Source organism: Hesperophylax consimilis, chromosome 27 (genome assembly GCF_061612785.1).
Source record: "Hesperophylax consimilis isolate HC1 chromosome 27, BYU_Hcon_1.0, whole genome shotgun sequence".
Lineage (NCBI taxonomy): Eukaryota > Metazoa > Arthropoda > Insecta > Trichoptera > Limnephilidae > Hesperophylax > Hesperophylax consimilis.
Genome location: NC_142862.1, coordinates 27,826,284 through 27,842,576, shown reverse-complemented (window position 1 = coordinate 27,842,576; position 16,293 = coordinate 27,826,284). Strand labels below are relative to the sequence as shown.

Here is a 16,293-nt window from a genome sequence, read left to right as displayed (position 1 = left end):
TCTACCTACTGCTACTGTCGGCCGTGTAGTATAAATAAGCCCGACGCAGCGAGTCAGTCAGTTATCTATCAGCCGTCAGTTTACAAATCTCACGAGTGACGACTGGTGCCCCGCGCCCCTCCGCGAAGGACATATACCCGGCTTCGCCCGTACCATCATGGACTCTATCGGGACATCATCTTAACGCCTTGTCCAGATCGCCGTCCCTGGCAAGCGCTACTCGGATTACAAGCGCCCTGGTTCCAGTGTCTCTGACCAGCGCTTCTTCCACGCCACCATGACCACCACAAGGACACGCAGCATCCTCACTGGTCACGCCGCTCCCGTTCAACCGCCTACAAGGTCCGCCGCACCTTCGGCCGTCTCGTCAGCACTGGAGTGCCTGAAGACCTACGTTCTTCGCCAGTGCCTGACCTTCAGTGAGTCCCGGCCACCAGCGCCCGGCGTCGACTCACTGACCCGCGCTTGACCTGCCATCACAGCCAGCATCCGGTGTATTCTTCTGTCCAGCGTCATCTCCTCGTCACGGCTCAAACTGACTCACCAATAAACACTGTGACCTTCACGACACCGTATTTTATTTCGTGCCTCTCATTTGATCCCCAAACGCCCGACATCTCTTGCTCACTTTCACAGTAGGAGTTGAGTGGGGCGGAACAGAGATAGAAATTCAAATCCGGTTTAACGGTCATAAAAACCCTCATTCCAGGAATTGAATTATTACAATAATAATTAATATATTATCCTTTCATTGAAATACCGATATAAACGAAAGGCACGAAGATAAATATAAAAAGAAGACATGCATTACGATTCGATAATTATATACATATAGTGGAGAACTTTACAAAGAGATTGGTATATAATATTCATATAAAAACATTGAATAATTCCGTCTTTTCTGCCATTGAAATGAGGCCGGCGCAAAAGGTAGAACTACCCTTTCCGGCCTTAAGCATCAATCGACCGAACGGGTAGAACTAACTTTCCCGGCCGAAGTGTGTTTATTTAATGTGAAGTAACACGTAACTGATTCTAAAGAAAATGCGACTGAAATCATGTATGAAGATATCTGGTATGTCAATCATCAATTCTAGCACCTGAATTATCTATCAAGGTCTATAATTCCCCATGAAATCACCTAAATTGAATCTAGCAGATCATTATCACATTGCAATGCAATTAAATTCACGGTGCAAATTCTGCAATCGAAAAAAAAAAATTCAAAAATTCAAAGAAATAAAATGGGATTGATAATAATGATAGTATTCAAAAGGGTTTTGGTAGCTCAATTGGCAGAAACAATTGTTCTTTCTTCAATAATAATTGTAAGGGATCACGAGCCCTTTGTAAAGTTAGTTTTTTTTTTTTTTTTGCTTGGACAACTTTTAAAAAATTATTAACACAATTTTTTTTTTTAAATTGTATTGATTTTTTTGAATATTTTAGTTTGGATAATTTTAGGTTAAGTTATGATATTGACAATGGTTTTCATCAGTAGTCCATTTATACCAGTAAAGAATAATGTTAATATTAAAAGAATGTTACATTTCGAGAGCACATTTGTGTATCCCTGTTTAAGTGCGCTCATTCCATGCAACACAGGCAGGGGAGAAGTGGAGGTTCATCGGGACAATTGGAGTGGGAGTCACGATCCTCAACAACGAGGCAACGACAGAAGAAGTGAGTATATATGTAATTTACCTATTGACCACGTGCACCTTGGCACCCATCTCCTTGAGGGCGGCGGTGACTTGGCCCTCGAAATCCTTCTGCAGCCGGTGGTAGTGAAGCAATGCATCGAAGTCTGAGCCCCGACTGCGGATCACCTGCTCCAGTTGGCTGGCCGTAGCTCCTCGATGTCTGTTCCTGTAATACACAAACATGCAATTAGAACCTTTTCATAGAATATGCCAATACATAAATACATACCTATCCTGGGTTTAGTGCTAGTCTGTTTGCTTGACGACATTTAAAGGGATTGAAATGAAAATCTAGTCTCTTTCGACAGAATCAATCTTCTCAACATGCCTTCCATTGATATGCTCGGTGTAACTCTGGGTGACCAGCTCAGGCACGGTGGCTCCATCCAACCCAAAGTCAAGTAGTCTCACAGAAGCTGGGTGAACTGTACAGGGTCCGCAGATACTTTTAATAGTCACAACTGCTGACCCAGTACAAATCACAAGTGAGCCGCACTGTACAATTAGGCCCTAAACTACCCGAAAGAAACCTTTGACATTTTTTTTTTTTTTTTTTTTTTTTTTTTCCATTTCAACAAGTTTATTTATTTATTTATTATTTATTAACGCCGATTATAGCGGCTTTTACAAAAAAATAACATTTGTTATACATATTAATACAGAATATACATAGATAAAAAAAATATAAATATAAAATACATAAAAGAGAACAATAGAAATAGTTATTATAAATACAATACAACAATTGTTTATATATTTATATATATATATAAATATATAAACAATTCATATACAATAAATCCCGGATAAATTAATACTTTAAAACTATATTTGATTATAATCAATCTGAGAAGCGCTGACATACAGTTTTAATTAAATAGTGTTTGTATGAGGTTAAGCTAGTAATGTTTATAGATTCATCCAAAACATATTTATTACCAAGTACATGTAGGCGATTTATTATGGAATTGAGTTCAGCGTTAGATCCTGTATTGTTGCAATGATAGGGTAATTTGAAACGAACTGATCGACTAGGTACATGGAAACATATTAACGAAAGAAGTTCAGGGGAGTTCAACAGGTTGGTAACGATTTTAAATAAATAAAATAGGTCAAAACAAATTCTTCTTTCTTTTAATGTATCGAGTCCCAATAATTGTAACAGAGAGGGGTAATTAATGTTTTCGACGAATATTCCCAATTTAAAATTAATATAACGTAAAAATTTATGTTGGACTCGCTCAAGGGAATTCTCATGTACACTGTAGTAAGGACTCCAAATGGTGGTGTTAAATTCTAGTTGGCTTCTAACAAGTGAAGTGTAAAGTAATTTGACAGTTTTTAAATTTTTAAAATCCTTTGAAATCCGTAAGACAAATCCTAACATTTGCATTGCTTTACTGGTTATATTATTAATGTGTTTAATGAATGTTAATTTAGTGTCAAATGTTATACCAAGGTCTCTTATTTCATCCACAGATAATAAGGTGTGATTATTGAGAAAGTAGGTGAACAAAAATGGGTTTTTTTTTCTGTGGAATCTCATAAGTTGACATTTTTTTACATTAAGAGTTAATTTGTTTTTAAGACACCAATCGTAAAAGCTATTAATATTAGATTGAAGTGTTAGACAGTCCTCGATATTGTCAATAATTCTATATATCTTCATATCATCAGCGAACATTAGAATGAGAACACGGGTGAATATGTTTGTTACGTCGTTAATGAATAAATTAAAAAGTAAAGGACCAAGATGCGAACCCTGGGGTACGCCACTGGTAGCTTCGAACATGTAGGATAAGTGATCATTAATACAGACAGTTAACTGACGCCTAAGTAGGTAACTCTTAAACCAAGATAAAAGGTTTCCATTAATGCCGAGTTTCAAAAGTTTATTAATGAGGATTTTATGACAGACCTTATCAAACGCCTTACTGAAGTCGGTATATATAGAATCAACTTGTTGTTTGTTGGCAAGTGCATTGGAAATAAAATTTTCATATAATGTTAGGTTAGTCAAAGTTGATCTGCCGGAGATAAAGCCGTGTTGACAAGTTGCGATACAAGAGTTTACAAAGAAGCTGATTTTCTTAAGAATCAATTTCTCAAAAAGTTTAGGTATAGACGATTGAATACAGATAGGCCGATAATTTTCAACAAAGGATTTATCACCACTTTTAAATACAGGAGTTAGGTAGCTAAGTTTCCATATTTGTGGAAAGTGTCCTGTGGAGAGTGACTTGTTGAACAGTATATTAAGCGGAACAGATAAACTTTGGACACAATTCTTAAGTAAGATGGAAGGAATCTTATCAGGTCCCGAGCTCGTTTTGGGTTCAAGTGATTTAATACAGACTATAATGTCTTCAATATCAATGTGTATTTGCGATAAGTGTAAATTTATATCCGAATTGAAGTAAGGAATTAAGTCATCTGGAATATCAGGTTCATACACGTCCTTAAAGTAATCAGCAAACATGTTAACAATTTCATAAATTTTACTGGAGCTATTTTGTCTGTAACGTATATTACCAGAAATACCAGCATCATTGTTTTTCATTGATTTTGTGTATTTCCAAAAGTATTTTACATCATGAAGTATCGTGTTCTCAACCGAATTAATGTAATTTTTATAACATCTTTTTGTCATTTTTTTGCAATCTCTTCTAATATTGTTGAATGCCGTATAGTTGGGAATTGTTCTGTGTTCTTTATATTTTTTATGTGTTTCTTTTTTAATAACAATTAACTGAATTAGTTCTTTGCTGAACCATATCGGATACTTTCGTACTTTATGATGAATTAGAGGAATTGTGTCGGAAATGATACTATTCAGTTGAGAGTAAAATAGTTCTACGCTATAGTTGAGATCACCTTCCTTGAGAACAGACCAATTTACTTTGTTAAGTGCATGATTAATGTCCTGGTAATTAGCATTAATGAAATTACGACTACAATTTTTAATTAGAGGGTCACACTATTGTAATAGGTACTAGTATTGTAAGTGGAGGGTGGTGACTATCAATTGGGTCAAAGGATTCGGCTGACTCATAGACTTTTATACCCTCATCAGTAGAAAAAATTAAATCAAGTGTCCGATTACTACAATTCAGCACATTGTTACATTGAAATAGACCTAAATAGTTCGACATGTCGAAGATTTCTCTCTCGCACGCCGTTAATGGTAAGTAATCCAAATCATTAAATTTACAATTAGGTAGGTTATAATCACCGCAAATTATAATATTGTGATTAGGGTGGTTAGATTTGAGTAGCTCGACATCTTCACAGTGATTTTTATACATTATTATATTAGAATTTGGTGGAATATATACACATCCGATGATAGTTTTTTTGGATTTATCGTTTAACATTACAAAAATTTGCTCAACATCATTGTTTTTGTTTTTTAATAATTTCGATGAAATTTTTTTATTTACTGCTATCAGGACGCCTCCTCCTCTTGATTTGGAGCTGGTGTTCCGATTTCGGTCAACTCGGTAGATACTGTGGTTAGGTAGACCGAGCTCCGCTGAGTATATCGATGGTTCCAGCCAGGTCTCAGAGAGTATGATGATGTCCTGCGTGATGGTGGGTGCATTAGTTCTAAAGTCACTGAGTTTAGTCCGAAGTCCCCTGACGTTCTGGTAGAAGATGTAACGTGGCGCGGTTATAAGTTTTTTGGTATATTTATTATAATTTTGGGTCTATTGTTGATATATTTGATAATTAAATTATTTTCTCCCTTGCTTTTTCGATCTTCCAGCTCCTTCCACAAGTTTTGTACTTCTTGCCGTTGAAGCATTGTTAAGTCGTTCTTGGTCTGACATTGTGCAGAAACGGGCAGTTCGTTTGATATTTTCCCCTATCTTAACAAACGTATTGCATAATTTGGAGCACAAACGTCAGGTGGAAATGCTGTCCTAGTTCTACCATTATTTTAATGGAAGATTCTCCAAAGAACTAGTGTCATATATAGTGTCCCTTTAGCGACGGTGCAGTCGAGAAACATGACAAATGCTCGTCCAACAATTTGTTCATGGTTAACATTCTCTCCTGTTCTTTCCTTCCTCTTACAACATGAGTTCCCACTTTCCTTTGCTCAAGCCTGTCGGGCCTTTACATAAAACAGGTATAAATTAATTACATTACAGTGGATTCAAATTAACATAGTAATATTTTCATTCCTATCTGTATGAATGGGATTTGAAATACAATTTATCTATATTTATATATATTGGCAGTATGTATAGCGACAATCTTAATATACAGGGTTTTCCAATAAGAGATGTTATTTTGATATTCAATCGTAAAAGATCAATGGTTTCGTTGCTTGTGTGGCACGTAGCGCCGTCTTGTTGAAAGTAAACATTGTCCACATCAATACCATCTAATCCGGCCATAAAAAATCATTAATCATCTCTCGATAGCGCAATACATTCACCGTAACTGTTGCTCCAGCCTCATTTTCGAAAAAGATCCAATGACTCCGCCGGACCATAAACCGCACCAAACAGTCACACGTTGAGGATAGAGAGGCTTTTCAACAATAACTCTTGGGTTTTCCGAGCCCCAGATGCGACAATTTTGCTTGTTGACGAAGCCACCGGGGTGGAAATGATTTGCATTTGATTCACTCAAGTGAATTTTAATAATTTCAATGCGTTGTTGAAGCGTGTATCGTTCCATTTTTATAAATGGCGTAGTTTCTACTTGTCAAATGTCAAAAAATGACAGCTTCAAAAGTAACATCTACCGAAATAGTGGGCTATTCAAAATAACACCTCTTATTGGAAAACCCTGTATAAAACTTTAGGAATACTTAACGCAATATCCTCGCACCGAAATGAATTAAAGTCGATGTAATGTAGTTTTTTAACGGTAACATTGTGGTAAACAGTCGTGAATTGTAGAAAAATTCGGGGACGCCCGAGAAATCCATTAGCAATAGAGAAGCATTGCGGGGTCCACTGGTAGAATATAAAAATAAGATAGGAACATAATGAATCAACGTAATCCACATAAGTACAACAAATACAAAAAAAAAAAAAAAAAAAATGTATTGATACCTTCCTGAAGAATAAAAAAGTAAGTTACAGATTATATAATATGTATAATGATTTTAGCAAAATAAAATGTTTGAAATGTCTGATTTAAATTTTAGTATGAAATAAATGAAATCATTAACTGGACCTGAATTTATTTCCAAGCCTGTAGACTGAGCAATTAATAAAATGGTTGGTTTTAAATGAATAAACAAAGAACAACTCTGGAAGTTTCGTGTTATGATTTAATACTCCGAACGTTAAATAATTTAATAATTTATTTGGTAATTGATTATGCCGTAATTAAAAGCGATTAACTGAAGAAGGTAAATATTTAAATTATATTTTTCCCACAAAAGTGATATCTGGGTTTATCATTGTTTACGATTTTGTGCTCCGTTATTCATTTTTTAACTATATTTATTTTTACTCCATTATTTATTATTTGTAAATTGAAAAACAGGAATATTGTCAATACAAAAAGATAATTATTATTTATCAGAAACACAATATAACATTATTAAAAGAAAGCAATTTAAAGCGCAACTAAGTAGCATTTAAACCACAGACATATGAATATATAGACTAGAAATTAAAGATGAGGGGTAAAATCAACTGTTGAAGAACGAAGGGAGTAAAGCTGACTGTGATTCGTCAATAAATCAATCTGACAGTATATAGGCATCTCGCATTATAATATCACCATTTAGTTCTTAAAAGTAAAATCTGCTTTTGAATGAATAGACATTTTTACATGGGAGCGCAAATTACTCGCCACGTTATGAACAAATTTGCGAAGACCAAATTCGGCAAAATAAATTTCTTCTATTTTCAGAGTCCAATATTTCGTTTACGTATTCAGTTAAGACACTTTTATAAATGTTCATAATTTACTTCCCAGCAACCAACCAGCTTTGTGTTTCGCGTCCAGATGTATCTCAATGTGATAGTATATGTTTCTACAACTGATCCATATTATACGATGTGAATATGCTTAAAATAAAGTAAAATAATGCTTATATATGGAATGTAATACGACAATTGGGTTTATTCTCTTTTTCACATCTATTTTTACAAGTTTTCATACCACAAGCCACCATTTTGCCGTGTTATTTCGTAAAATGAACCGATGATGCCTCGACCATAGTTTGCACAAGAATGATGACGTCACGTTTTCTAAATTCACTTGAGGCCATACGCGAGCCCAGCCGGCTCCAATGGAACCGGTATGGGGAGTGGGGAATAATACGCTTTTAATCACTTAGGGCAGAGGTCCACTAATATTCATATGTCTATGATTTAAACAAATTATTATCACCCCAGTTGGACAGGGTTCTAACTTCACTTTACTGTGTTCTGAGATATGAGGTGTCAAAATTTGCAAAGACGATTTCTCAATATCTGTTTGGCGATTTCCGATTTTGGGTTTGAATCTTTTGTAAAGTATTTTGGTTTAAAATATTTTAAAGGAAAATATTTAAATAAGACATAAACTAATAAACCATTTCAGAAATACCTAAACATGAAGATAGAAACATATAAAAACAAAATTTGTTGATGTATTTTCTTCGTTTCTTATTGTATGCTAGGCCAATTTAGAATACATTGCGTTGCAAAACCACTGCATGTATCCCGGAATAAAAGAATCATTATTATTATTCCGTTTGCCCTCCTCCATGTAACTTTGTGACGAACTACTGCTGCGTCATTTCCGTCATTGCCACAATCTTTGAACTATCATAAAACAATTTTAAAAAAAAAACACAACCTTGGTATCTAAGATTTCTTTCTGTATCAACATAAATATTAACATGAGAACTTTATTTGAGTGAAATTCTGAAGGCACTAATTTAATTGCTTTAAACTTAAGCAAATATTATGCATAAATTCTTATGACGTATTATATTAATATTAATTGCAGATAAAGAGCGCTTTTTGCCCTCCAAAACATTGACTTATAATTTATATTGTTTCCAGGAAAAGACATTTCATCAACATATTTGTTCATGAACTTATGTTATTTACAAGCATTTAAAAGATAAACACTAGAAATGGAATCTATCCCATTACTAGCTGTTAATGCTCTATGGCGGTTAAACGATTTAAAATGTTATTATTTTTTTGGTAAACTAATGTTTTAAGACAAGGTTTTTTATGCATAGCACAAAGGGTAACAATTATTTTACAAGCAATAATTATTCGCCTGAAACACTCATCCACATTGAAAAATCTCCTGATAAAAGATACATGACGCCAACGGGACTCGAACCCGTGTCCCTTCGATTTCAATTCTCTCAATTTCAATTCTCAATTCTTCCGTGTCCAATCGAAGGGACACGGGTTCAAGTCCCGTTGGCGTCATGTATCTTTTATCAGGAGATTTTTCAATGTGGATGAGTGTTTCAGGCGAATAATTATTGCTTGTAAAATAATTGTTACCCTTTGTGCTATGCATAAAAAACCTTGTCTTAAAACATTAGTTTACCAAAAAAATAATAATTAATATTTGACAAGTTCTAGTATTTCACCTAAAAATGTAGACAATTTGTCTCGACGCCATCTAGTGAGAGAGTTAGCACTTACAATGCCTTTCTCATATAAAATAAAGATGGTTGTTTTCAGGTGAAAAAATGTAACAAGCAGTAATTGTTGAATGAAAGACTAGTATATATTGAATCATTTCGCGGGTAAGAGATAAGCCGCCATAGCTCAGTGGTCAGAGCTGTCGACCGGAAATCGAAGGGACACGGGTTCGAGTCCCGTTGGCGTCATGTATCTTTTATCAGGAGATTTTTCAATGTGGATGAGTGTTTCAGGCGAATAATTATTGCTTGTAAAATAATTGTTACCCTTTGTGCTATGCATAAAAAACCTTGTCTTAAAACATTAGTTTACCAAAAAAATAATAATTAATATTTGACAAGTTCTAGTATTTCACCTAAAAATGTAGACAATTTGTCTCGACGCCATCTAGTGAGAGAGTTAGCACTTACAATGCCTTTCTCATATAAAATAAAGATGGTTGTTTTCAGGTGAAAAAATGTAACAAGCAGTAATTGTTGAATGAAAGACTAGTATATATTGAATCATTTCGCGGGTAAGAGATAAGCCGCCATAGCTCAGTGGTCAGAGCTGTCGACCGGAAATCGAAGGGACACGGGTTCGAGTCCCGTTGGCGTCATGTATCTTTTATCAGGAGATTTTTCAATGTGGATGAGTGTTTCAGGCGAATAATTATTGCTTGTAAAATAATTGTTACCCTTTGTGCTATGCATAAAAAACCTTGTCTTAAAACATTAGTTTACCAAAAAAATAATAATTAATATTTGACAAGTTCTAGTATTTCACCTAAAAATGTAGACAATTTGTCTCGACGCCATCTAGTGAGAGAGTTAGCACTTACAATGCCTTTCTCATATAAAATAAAGATGGTTGTTTTCAGGTGAAAAAATGTAACAAGCAGTAATTGTTGAATGAAAGACTAGTATATATTGAATCATTTCGCGGGTAAGAGATAAGCCGCCATAGCTCAGTGGTCAGAGCTGTCGACCGGAAATCGAAGGGACACGGGTTCGAGTCCCGTTGGCGTCATGTATCTTTTATCAGGAGATTTTTCAATGTGGATGAGTGTTTCAGGCGAATAATTATTGCTTGTAAAATAATTGTTACCCTTTGTGCTATGCATAAAAAACCTTGTCTTAAAACATTAGTTTACCAAAAAAATAATAATTAATATTTGACAAGTTCTAGTATTTCACCTAAAAATGTAGACAATTTGTCTCGACGCCATCTAGTGAGAGAGTTAGCACTTACAATGCCTTTCTCATATAAAATAAAGATGGTTGTTTTCAGGTGAAAAAATGTAACAAGCAGTAATTGTTGAATGAAAGACTAGTATATATTGAATCATTTCGCGGGTAAGAGATAAGCCGCCATAGCTCAGTGGTCAGAGCTGTCGACCGGAAATCGAAGGGACACGGGTTCGAGTCCCGTTGGCGTCATGTATCTTTTATCAGGAGATTTTTCAATGTGGATGAGTGTTTCAGGCGAATAATTATTGCTTGTAAAATAATTGTTACCCTTTGTGCTATGCATAAAAAACCTTGTCTTAAAACATTAGTTTACCAAAAAAATAATAATTAATATTTGACAAGTTCTCGTATTTCACCTAAAAATGTAGACAATTTGTCTCGACGCCATCTAGTGAGAGAGTTAGCACTTACAATGCCTTTCTCATATAAAATAAAGATGGTTGTTTTCAGGTGAAAAAATGTAACAAGCAGTAATTGTTGAATGAAAGACTAGTATATATTGAATCATTTCGCGGGTAAGAGATAAGCCGCCATAGCTCAGTGGTCAGAGCTGTCGACCGGAAATCGAAGGGACACGGGTTCGAGTCCCGTTGGCGTCATGTATCTTTTATCAGGAGATTTTTCAATGTGGATGAGTGTTTCAGGCGGATAATTATTGCTTGTAAAATAATTGATTTAAAATGTATTTAAACAGACTGTAAATTGTAATTGATTGTTGAAGTTTATTCAACCGGGTTAAAAGAGGAAAGAGAGAGGAGAAAAGGACTAAGGATGGGTTGTTTCGGAGAATTTGAACAATTCATCAAATTTCAACGTTCATTTTCAAGTTCTGTTTTTATTTCAGTTTTGTAAAACAACTAGCCTACAATGATATAATAACAGAACTTGAATAGGACTTTCACAGAACCCGAAAATGAACGTTGAAATTTGATGAATTGTTCAAATTCTCCGAAACAACCCGTCCTAAGCCTTGCCTTTAATTGAAGCTTGTTTCTTGTGAAGATCACGCCAATAATTGATAACCGTCCTTCCATTCCCATTTCTATCAACCTCACAAAATACTCCAATTGGGGATATTGCCATAATCCTACTGGCTCCGGACAGGTGGGAGCGATTGGGACTCTTGTGCGGTATTCACATTAAAAAATATAACAAAAAATTGTCCCTTATCTGGTATTTTCCTAGAACATCTCCAACCTTCTTTCACTCACTTGCAAATAATACATTCTCCAGACACCCCTTTCTTCAATTGTTCCTTATCTGGTATCTTCCTAGAACATCTCCAACCTTCTTTCACTCACTTGCAAATAATACATTCTCCAGACACCCCTTTCTTCAATTGTTCCTTATCTGGTATCTTCCTAGAACATCTCCAACCTTCTTTCACTCACTTGCAAATAATACATTCTCCAGACACCCCTTTCTTCAATTGTTCCTTATCTGGTATCTTCCTAGAACATCTCCAACCTTCTTTCACTCACTTGCAAATAATACATTCTCCAGACACCCCTTTCTTCAATTGTTCCTTATCTGGTATCTTCCTAGAACATCTCCAACCTTCTTTCACTCACTTGCAAATAATACATTCTCCAGACACCCCTTTCTTCAATTGTTCCTTATCTGGTATCTTCCTAGAACATCTCCAACCTTCTTTCACTCACTTGCAAATAATACATTCTCCAGACACCCCTTTCTTCAATTGTTCCTTATCTGGTATCTTCCTAGAACATCTCCAACCTTCTTTCACTCACTTGCAAATAATACATTCTCCAGACACCCCTTTCTTCAATTGTTCCTTATCTGGTATCTTCCTAGAACATCTCCAACCTTCTTTCACTCACTTGCAAATAATACATTCTCCAGACACCCCCTTCTTCAATTGTTCCTTATCTGGTATTTTCCTAGAACATCTCCAACCTTCTTTCACTCACTTGCAAATAATACATTCTCCAGACACCCCTTTCTTCAATTGTTCCTTATCTGGTATCTTCCTAGAACATCTCCAACCTTCTTTCACTCACTTGCAAATAATACATTCTCCAGACACCCCTTTCTTCAATTGTTCCTTATCTGGTATCTTCCTAGAACATCTCCAACCTTCTTTCACTCACTTGCAAATAATACATTCTCCAGACACCCCTTTCTTCAATTGTTCCTTATCTGGTATCTTCCTAGAACATCTCCAACCTTCTTTCACTCACTTGCAAATAATACATTCTCCAGACACCCCTTTCTTCAATTGTTCCTTATCTGGTATTTTCCTAGAACATCTCCAACCTTCTTTCACTCACTTGCAAATAATACATTCTCCAGACACCCCTTTCTTCAATTGTTCCTTATCTGGTATCTTCCTAGAACATCTCCAACCTTCTTTCACTCACTTGCAAATAATACATTCTCCAGACACCCCTTTCTTCAATTGTTCCTTATCTGGTATTTTCCTAGAACATCTCCAACCTTCTTTCACTCACTTGCAAATAATACATTCTCCAGACACCCCTTTCTTCAATTGTTCCTTATCTGGTATCTTCCTAGAACATCTCCAACCTTCTTTCACTCACTTGCAAATAATACATTCTCCAGACACCCCTTTCTTCAATTGTTCCTTATCTGGTATCTTCCTAGAACATCTCCAACCTTCTTTCACTCACTTGCAAATAATACATTCTCCAGACACCCCTTTCTTCAATTGTTCTTGAAAAACAGCGCCATCTTTTGAACGTAAAAGCAAAATGGAACAAAATAGTTAAGAGGAGTTAAGCATCCCTTTCTTAATCTTACTGATAATATAATTTGGTCATAAATGACCTCAGTGAAAAGTCCATAAGAGAATCCAAGGATAAAAAATAAGACGTTTTAGCTATGAAAGTTAATAATTTGATACGCATGCGTGTTACATCATGTTCTGACTTCTGATGTTACGTCTGTCAAGGTTACTTGCCAGATAAGATTGCCATTCAAATTTACGATCTGTTACTAAAAAACTGACTTAGAATATTTAAATGATAAAATGATACAATGTTACAACATTTCCACCTTATAATATAACCAGCACGGACCCATGCACACAGGATTGTCGGAATTCTTGACACAATCAGTTCCAATTTTGAAAACGTTTTTTAAATTAAAAACAGATCCGAGTTCATTGAACCAGAGTTACATCACAGACAACCGAAATTAGTATTTTAAACTAGCACACACCAGTGAAAAATCATGGGATAGACTCTTGACAAATCATTGAACCAGAGTTACACCGACAGATAGATAGACAATAATTACAAATGACGTGTTGCTTTTACGCTTATAGTAAATAATACAGTTTGTAGTAAATAATATGGTTTTTAATCATTTTAAAAGTAACAGTTTGTGCCAAGACAGATTTGTGTGGCGGTCTATACTCTCTGCCGACCCTTCCGGAAGCGGCGTGATGGTCAGTTGGTTTTGTCATATTTGAAAAGTGTGGTTAGGTTAGGATTAAATTGAAGAAGTAACATGGTTATGCGGCAAACATATTCTGGCGACTACATAACGACAACATTACGGCACAGAAATAATTAATAATAATTACAAATCTGTTATCAGTGTCAGAGTCTGCGGGGGCCCTGATTACGTTATAAACTCTGTATTTTCAATTACGGTAAGAACAATTTTATTTTATTTGCTTCTTAAATAAATTACATTCAATTATCTAATCACATACATTACACTTTGTTGGCTGATTGGCATTTAAAATGTGCTGCAATTAAATGAAAAGAGAAGAGAGGAAAGGAAGCTTTTACCTGGCGATGAAGTTGGTTTATTTTGAGTCCTGCTGTTTTCTTGAATATTCCTTAAGTCACCTATAGTTTATAGGTGTACACCTTATACAATCACCATTAGTGTTATATTTTCACCACACGAATCTGTCTACATTCACTACACGATAATATTGAACCTGGGGATGAAATTTGTATAATTCAATGGACTTTTAATTAGATTATTAAGACGAACAGCGAAACAACATGCAAGCTCTACAACGAGAATTCAAATAAAAAACAAAACACATATATGTGTGTTAATAACAAATGAATAACACTAGCACCGATCTTCTCTCTTCAGTTCTTGTTTCTTCAAAGGTAAGACTTTTAGGAAAGGAAAGGAACAAAAGGAAAAGATAATTTCAATAGGACATTGGGATGTGGAATAATCACAAAACTGTTTCAATATTCAAAAAGAAAAGCAATCTCTAAATAGTATAAAATAAATTCACTACCCGTGTCTGTCTGTTTGTGTGCTTAGTTATTCTAAACTACACTATGGATTTTAATAGGATTTTCACTATCATTTAGAGAATTTCTTCCGGAAGAAATTTCTATATATATAACACGTGCATAAATATTTTGTATAAAGTAGAGAAAGGTCGATGTTTTGTAATCATGTTGGAAAAAATATTTTTAGGCACAATATTCACAACGTTAAAACCTTGCTCCAAACCACTCACAACCTCAAAACCTTACTCCAAACCATTCACGACCTCAAAACCTTCCTTCAAACCGTTCACAACCTCAAAACCTTACTCCAAACCATTCACAACCTCAAAACCTTACTCCAAACCATTCACAACCTCAAAACCTTACTCCAAACCATTCACAACCTCAAAACCTTACTCCAAACCATTCGCAACCTCAAAACCTTACTCCAAACCATTCACAACCTCAAAACCTTACTCCAAACCATTCGCAACCTCAAAACCTTACTCCAAACCATTCACGACCTCAAAACCTTACTCCAAACCATTCGCAACCTCAAAACCTTACTCCAAACCATTCACAACCTCAAAACCTTACTCCAAACCATTCACGACCTCAAAACCTTACTCCAAACCATTCGCAACCTCAAAACCTTACTCCAAACCATTCACAACCTCAAAACCTTACTCCAAACCATTCACGACCTCAAAACCTTACTTCAAACCATTCACAACCTCAAAACCTTACTCCAAACCATTCACAACCTCAAAACCTTACTCCAAACCATTCACAACCCCAAAACCTTACTCCAAACCATTCGCAACCTCAAAACCTTACTCCAAACCATTCGTAACCTCAAAACCTTACTCCAAACCATTCACGACCTCAAAACCTTACTTCAAACCATTCACAACCTCAAAAGCTTACTTCAAACCATTCACAACCTCAAAACCTTACTCCAAACCATTCACAACCTCAAAACCTTACTTCAAACCATTCACAACCTCAAAACCTTACTTCAAACCATTCACAACCTCAAAACCTTACTTCAAACCATTCACAACCTCAAAACCTTACTTCAAACCATTCACAACCTCAAAACCTTACTTCAAACCATTCACAACCCCAAAACCTTACTTCAAACCATTCACAACCTCAAAACCTTACTTCAAACCATTCACAACCTCAAAACCTTACTTCAAACCATTCACAACCTCAAAACCTTACTTCAAACCATTCACAACCTCAAAACCTTACTTCAAACCATTCACAACCTCAAAACCTTACTTCAAACCATTCACAACCCTGAGCAACGCCGGGTACAAGTCAGCTAGTTTGATTATATTTATTAAATTAAATATTGTTTCAAGATTTAACCCCTTGGATCTTTTTGTGTCCTTTTTTCCACAGAAACCTTCAGCAGAAGAGTGTTCTTGTGTATTTTACAACACAACCATAAAAATGGTTCCATTTTCTTATTATTGTGATTTAAGGAGTGTTCAAA

General features: G+C 35.4%; 1 protein-coding gene across 4 annotated transcripts in view; it reads right to left on the bottom strand.

The window, feature by feature from the left end:
• Positions 1-16,293, bottom strand: part of Nadk2 (NAD kinase 2, mitochondrial) — a 50,509-nt gene that overhangs the window by 25,496 nt on the left and 8,720 nt on the right. For all 4 annotated transcript variants that reach the window (XM_089648238.1, XM_089648240.1, XM_089648242.1 and 1 more), the window contains exon 3: positions 1,705-1,869. In XM_089648238.1, the coding sequence (XP_089504364.1) occupies positions 1,705-1,869 (165 nt within the window). The remainder of the gene's footprint in view (positions 1-1,704; positions 1,870-16,293) is intronic.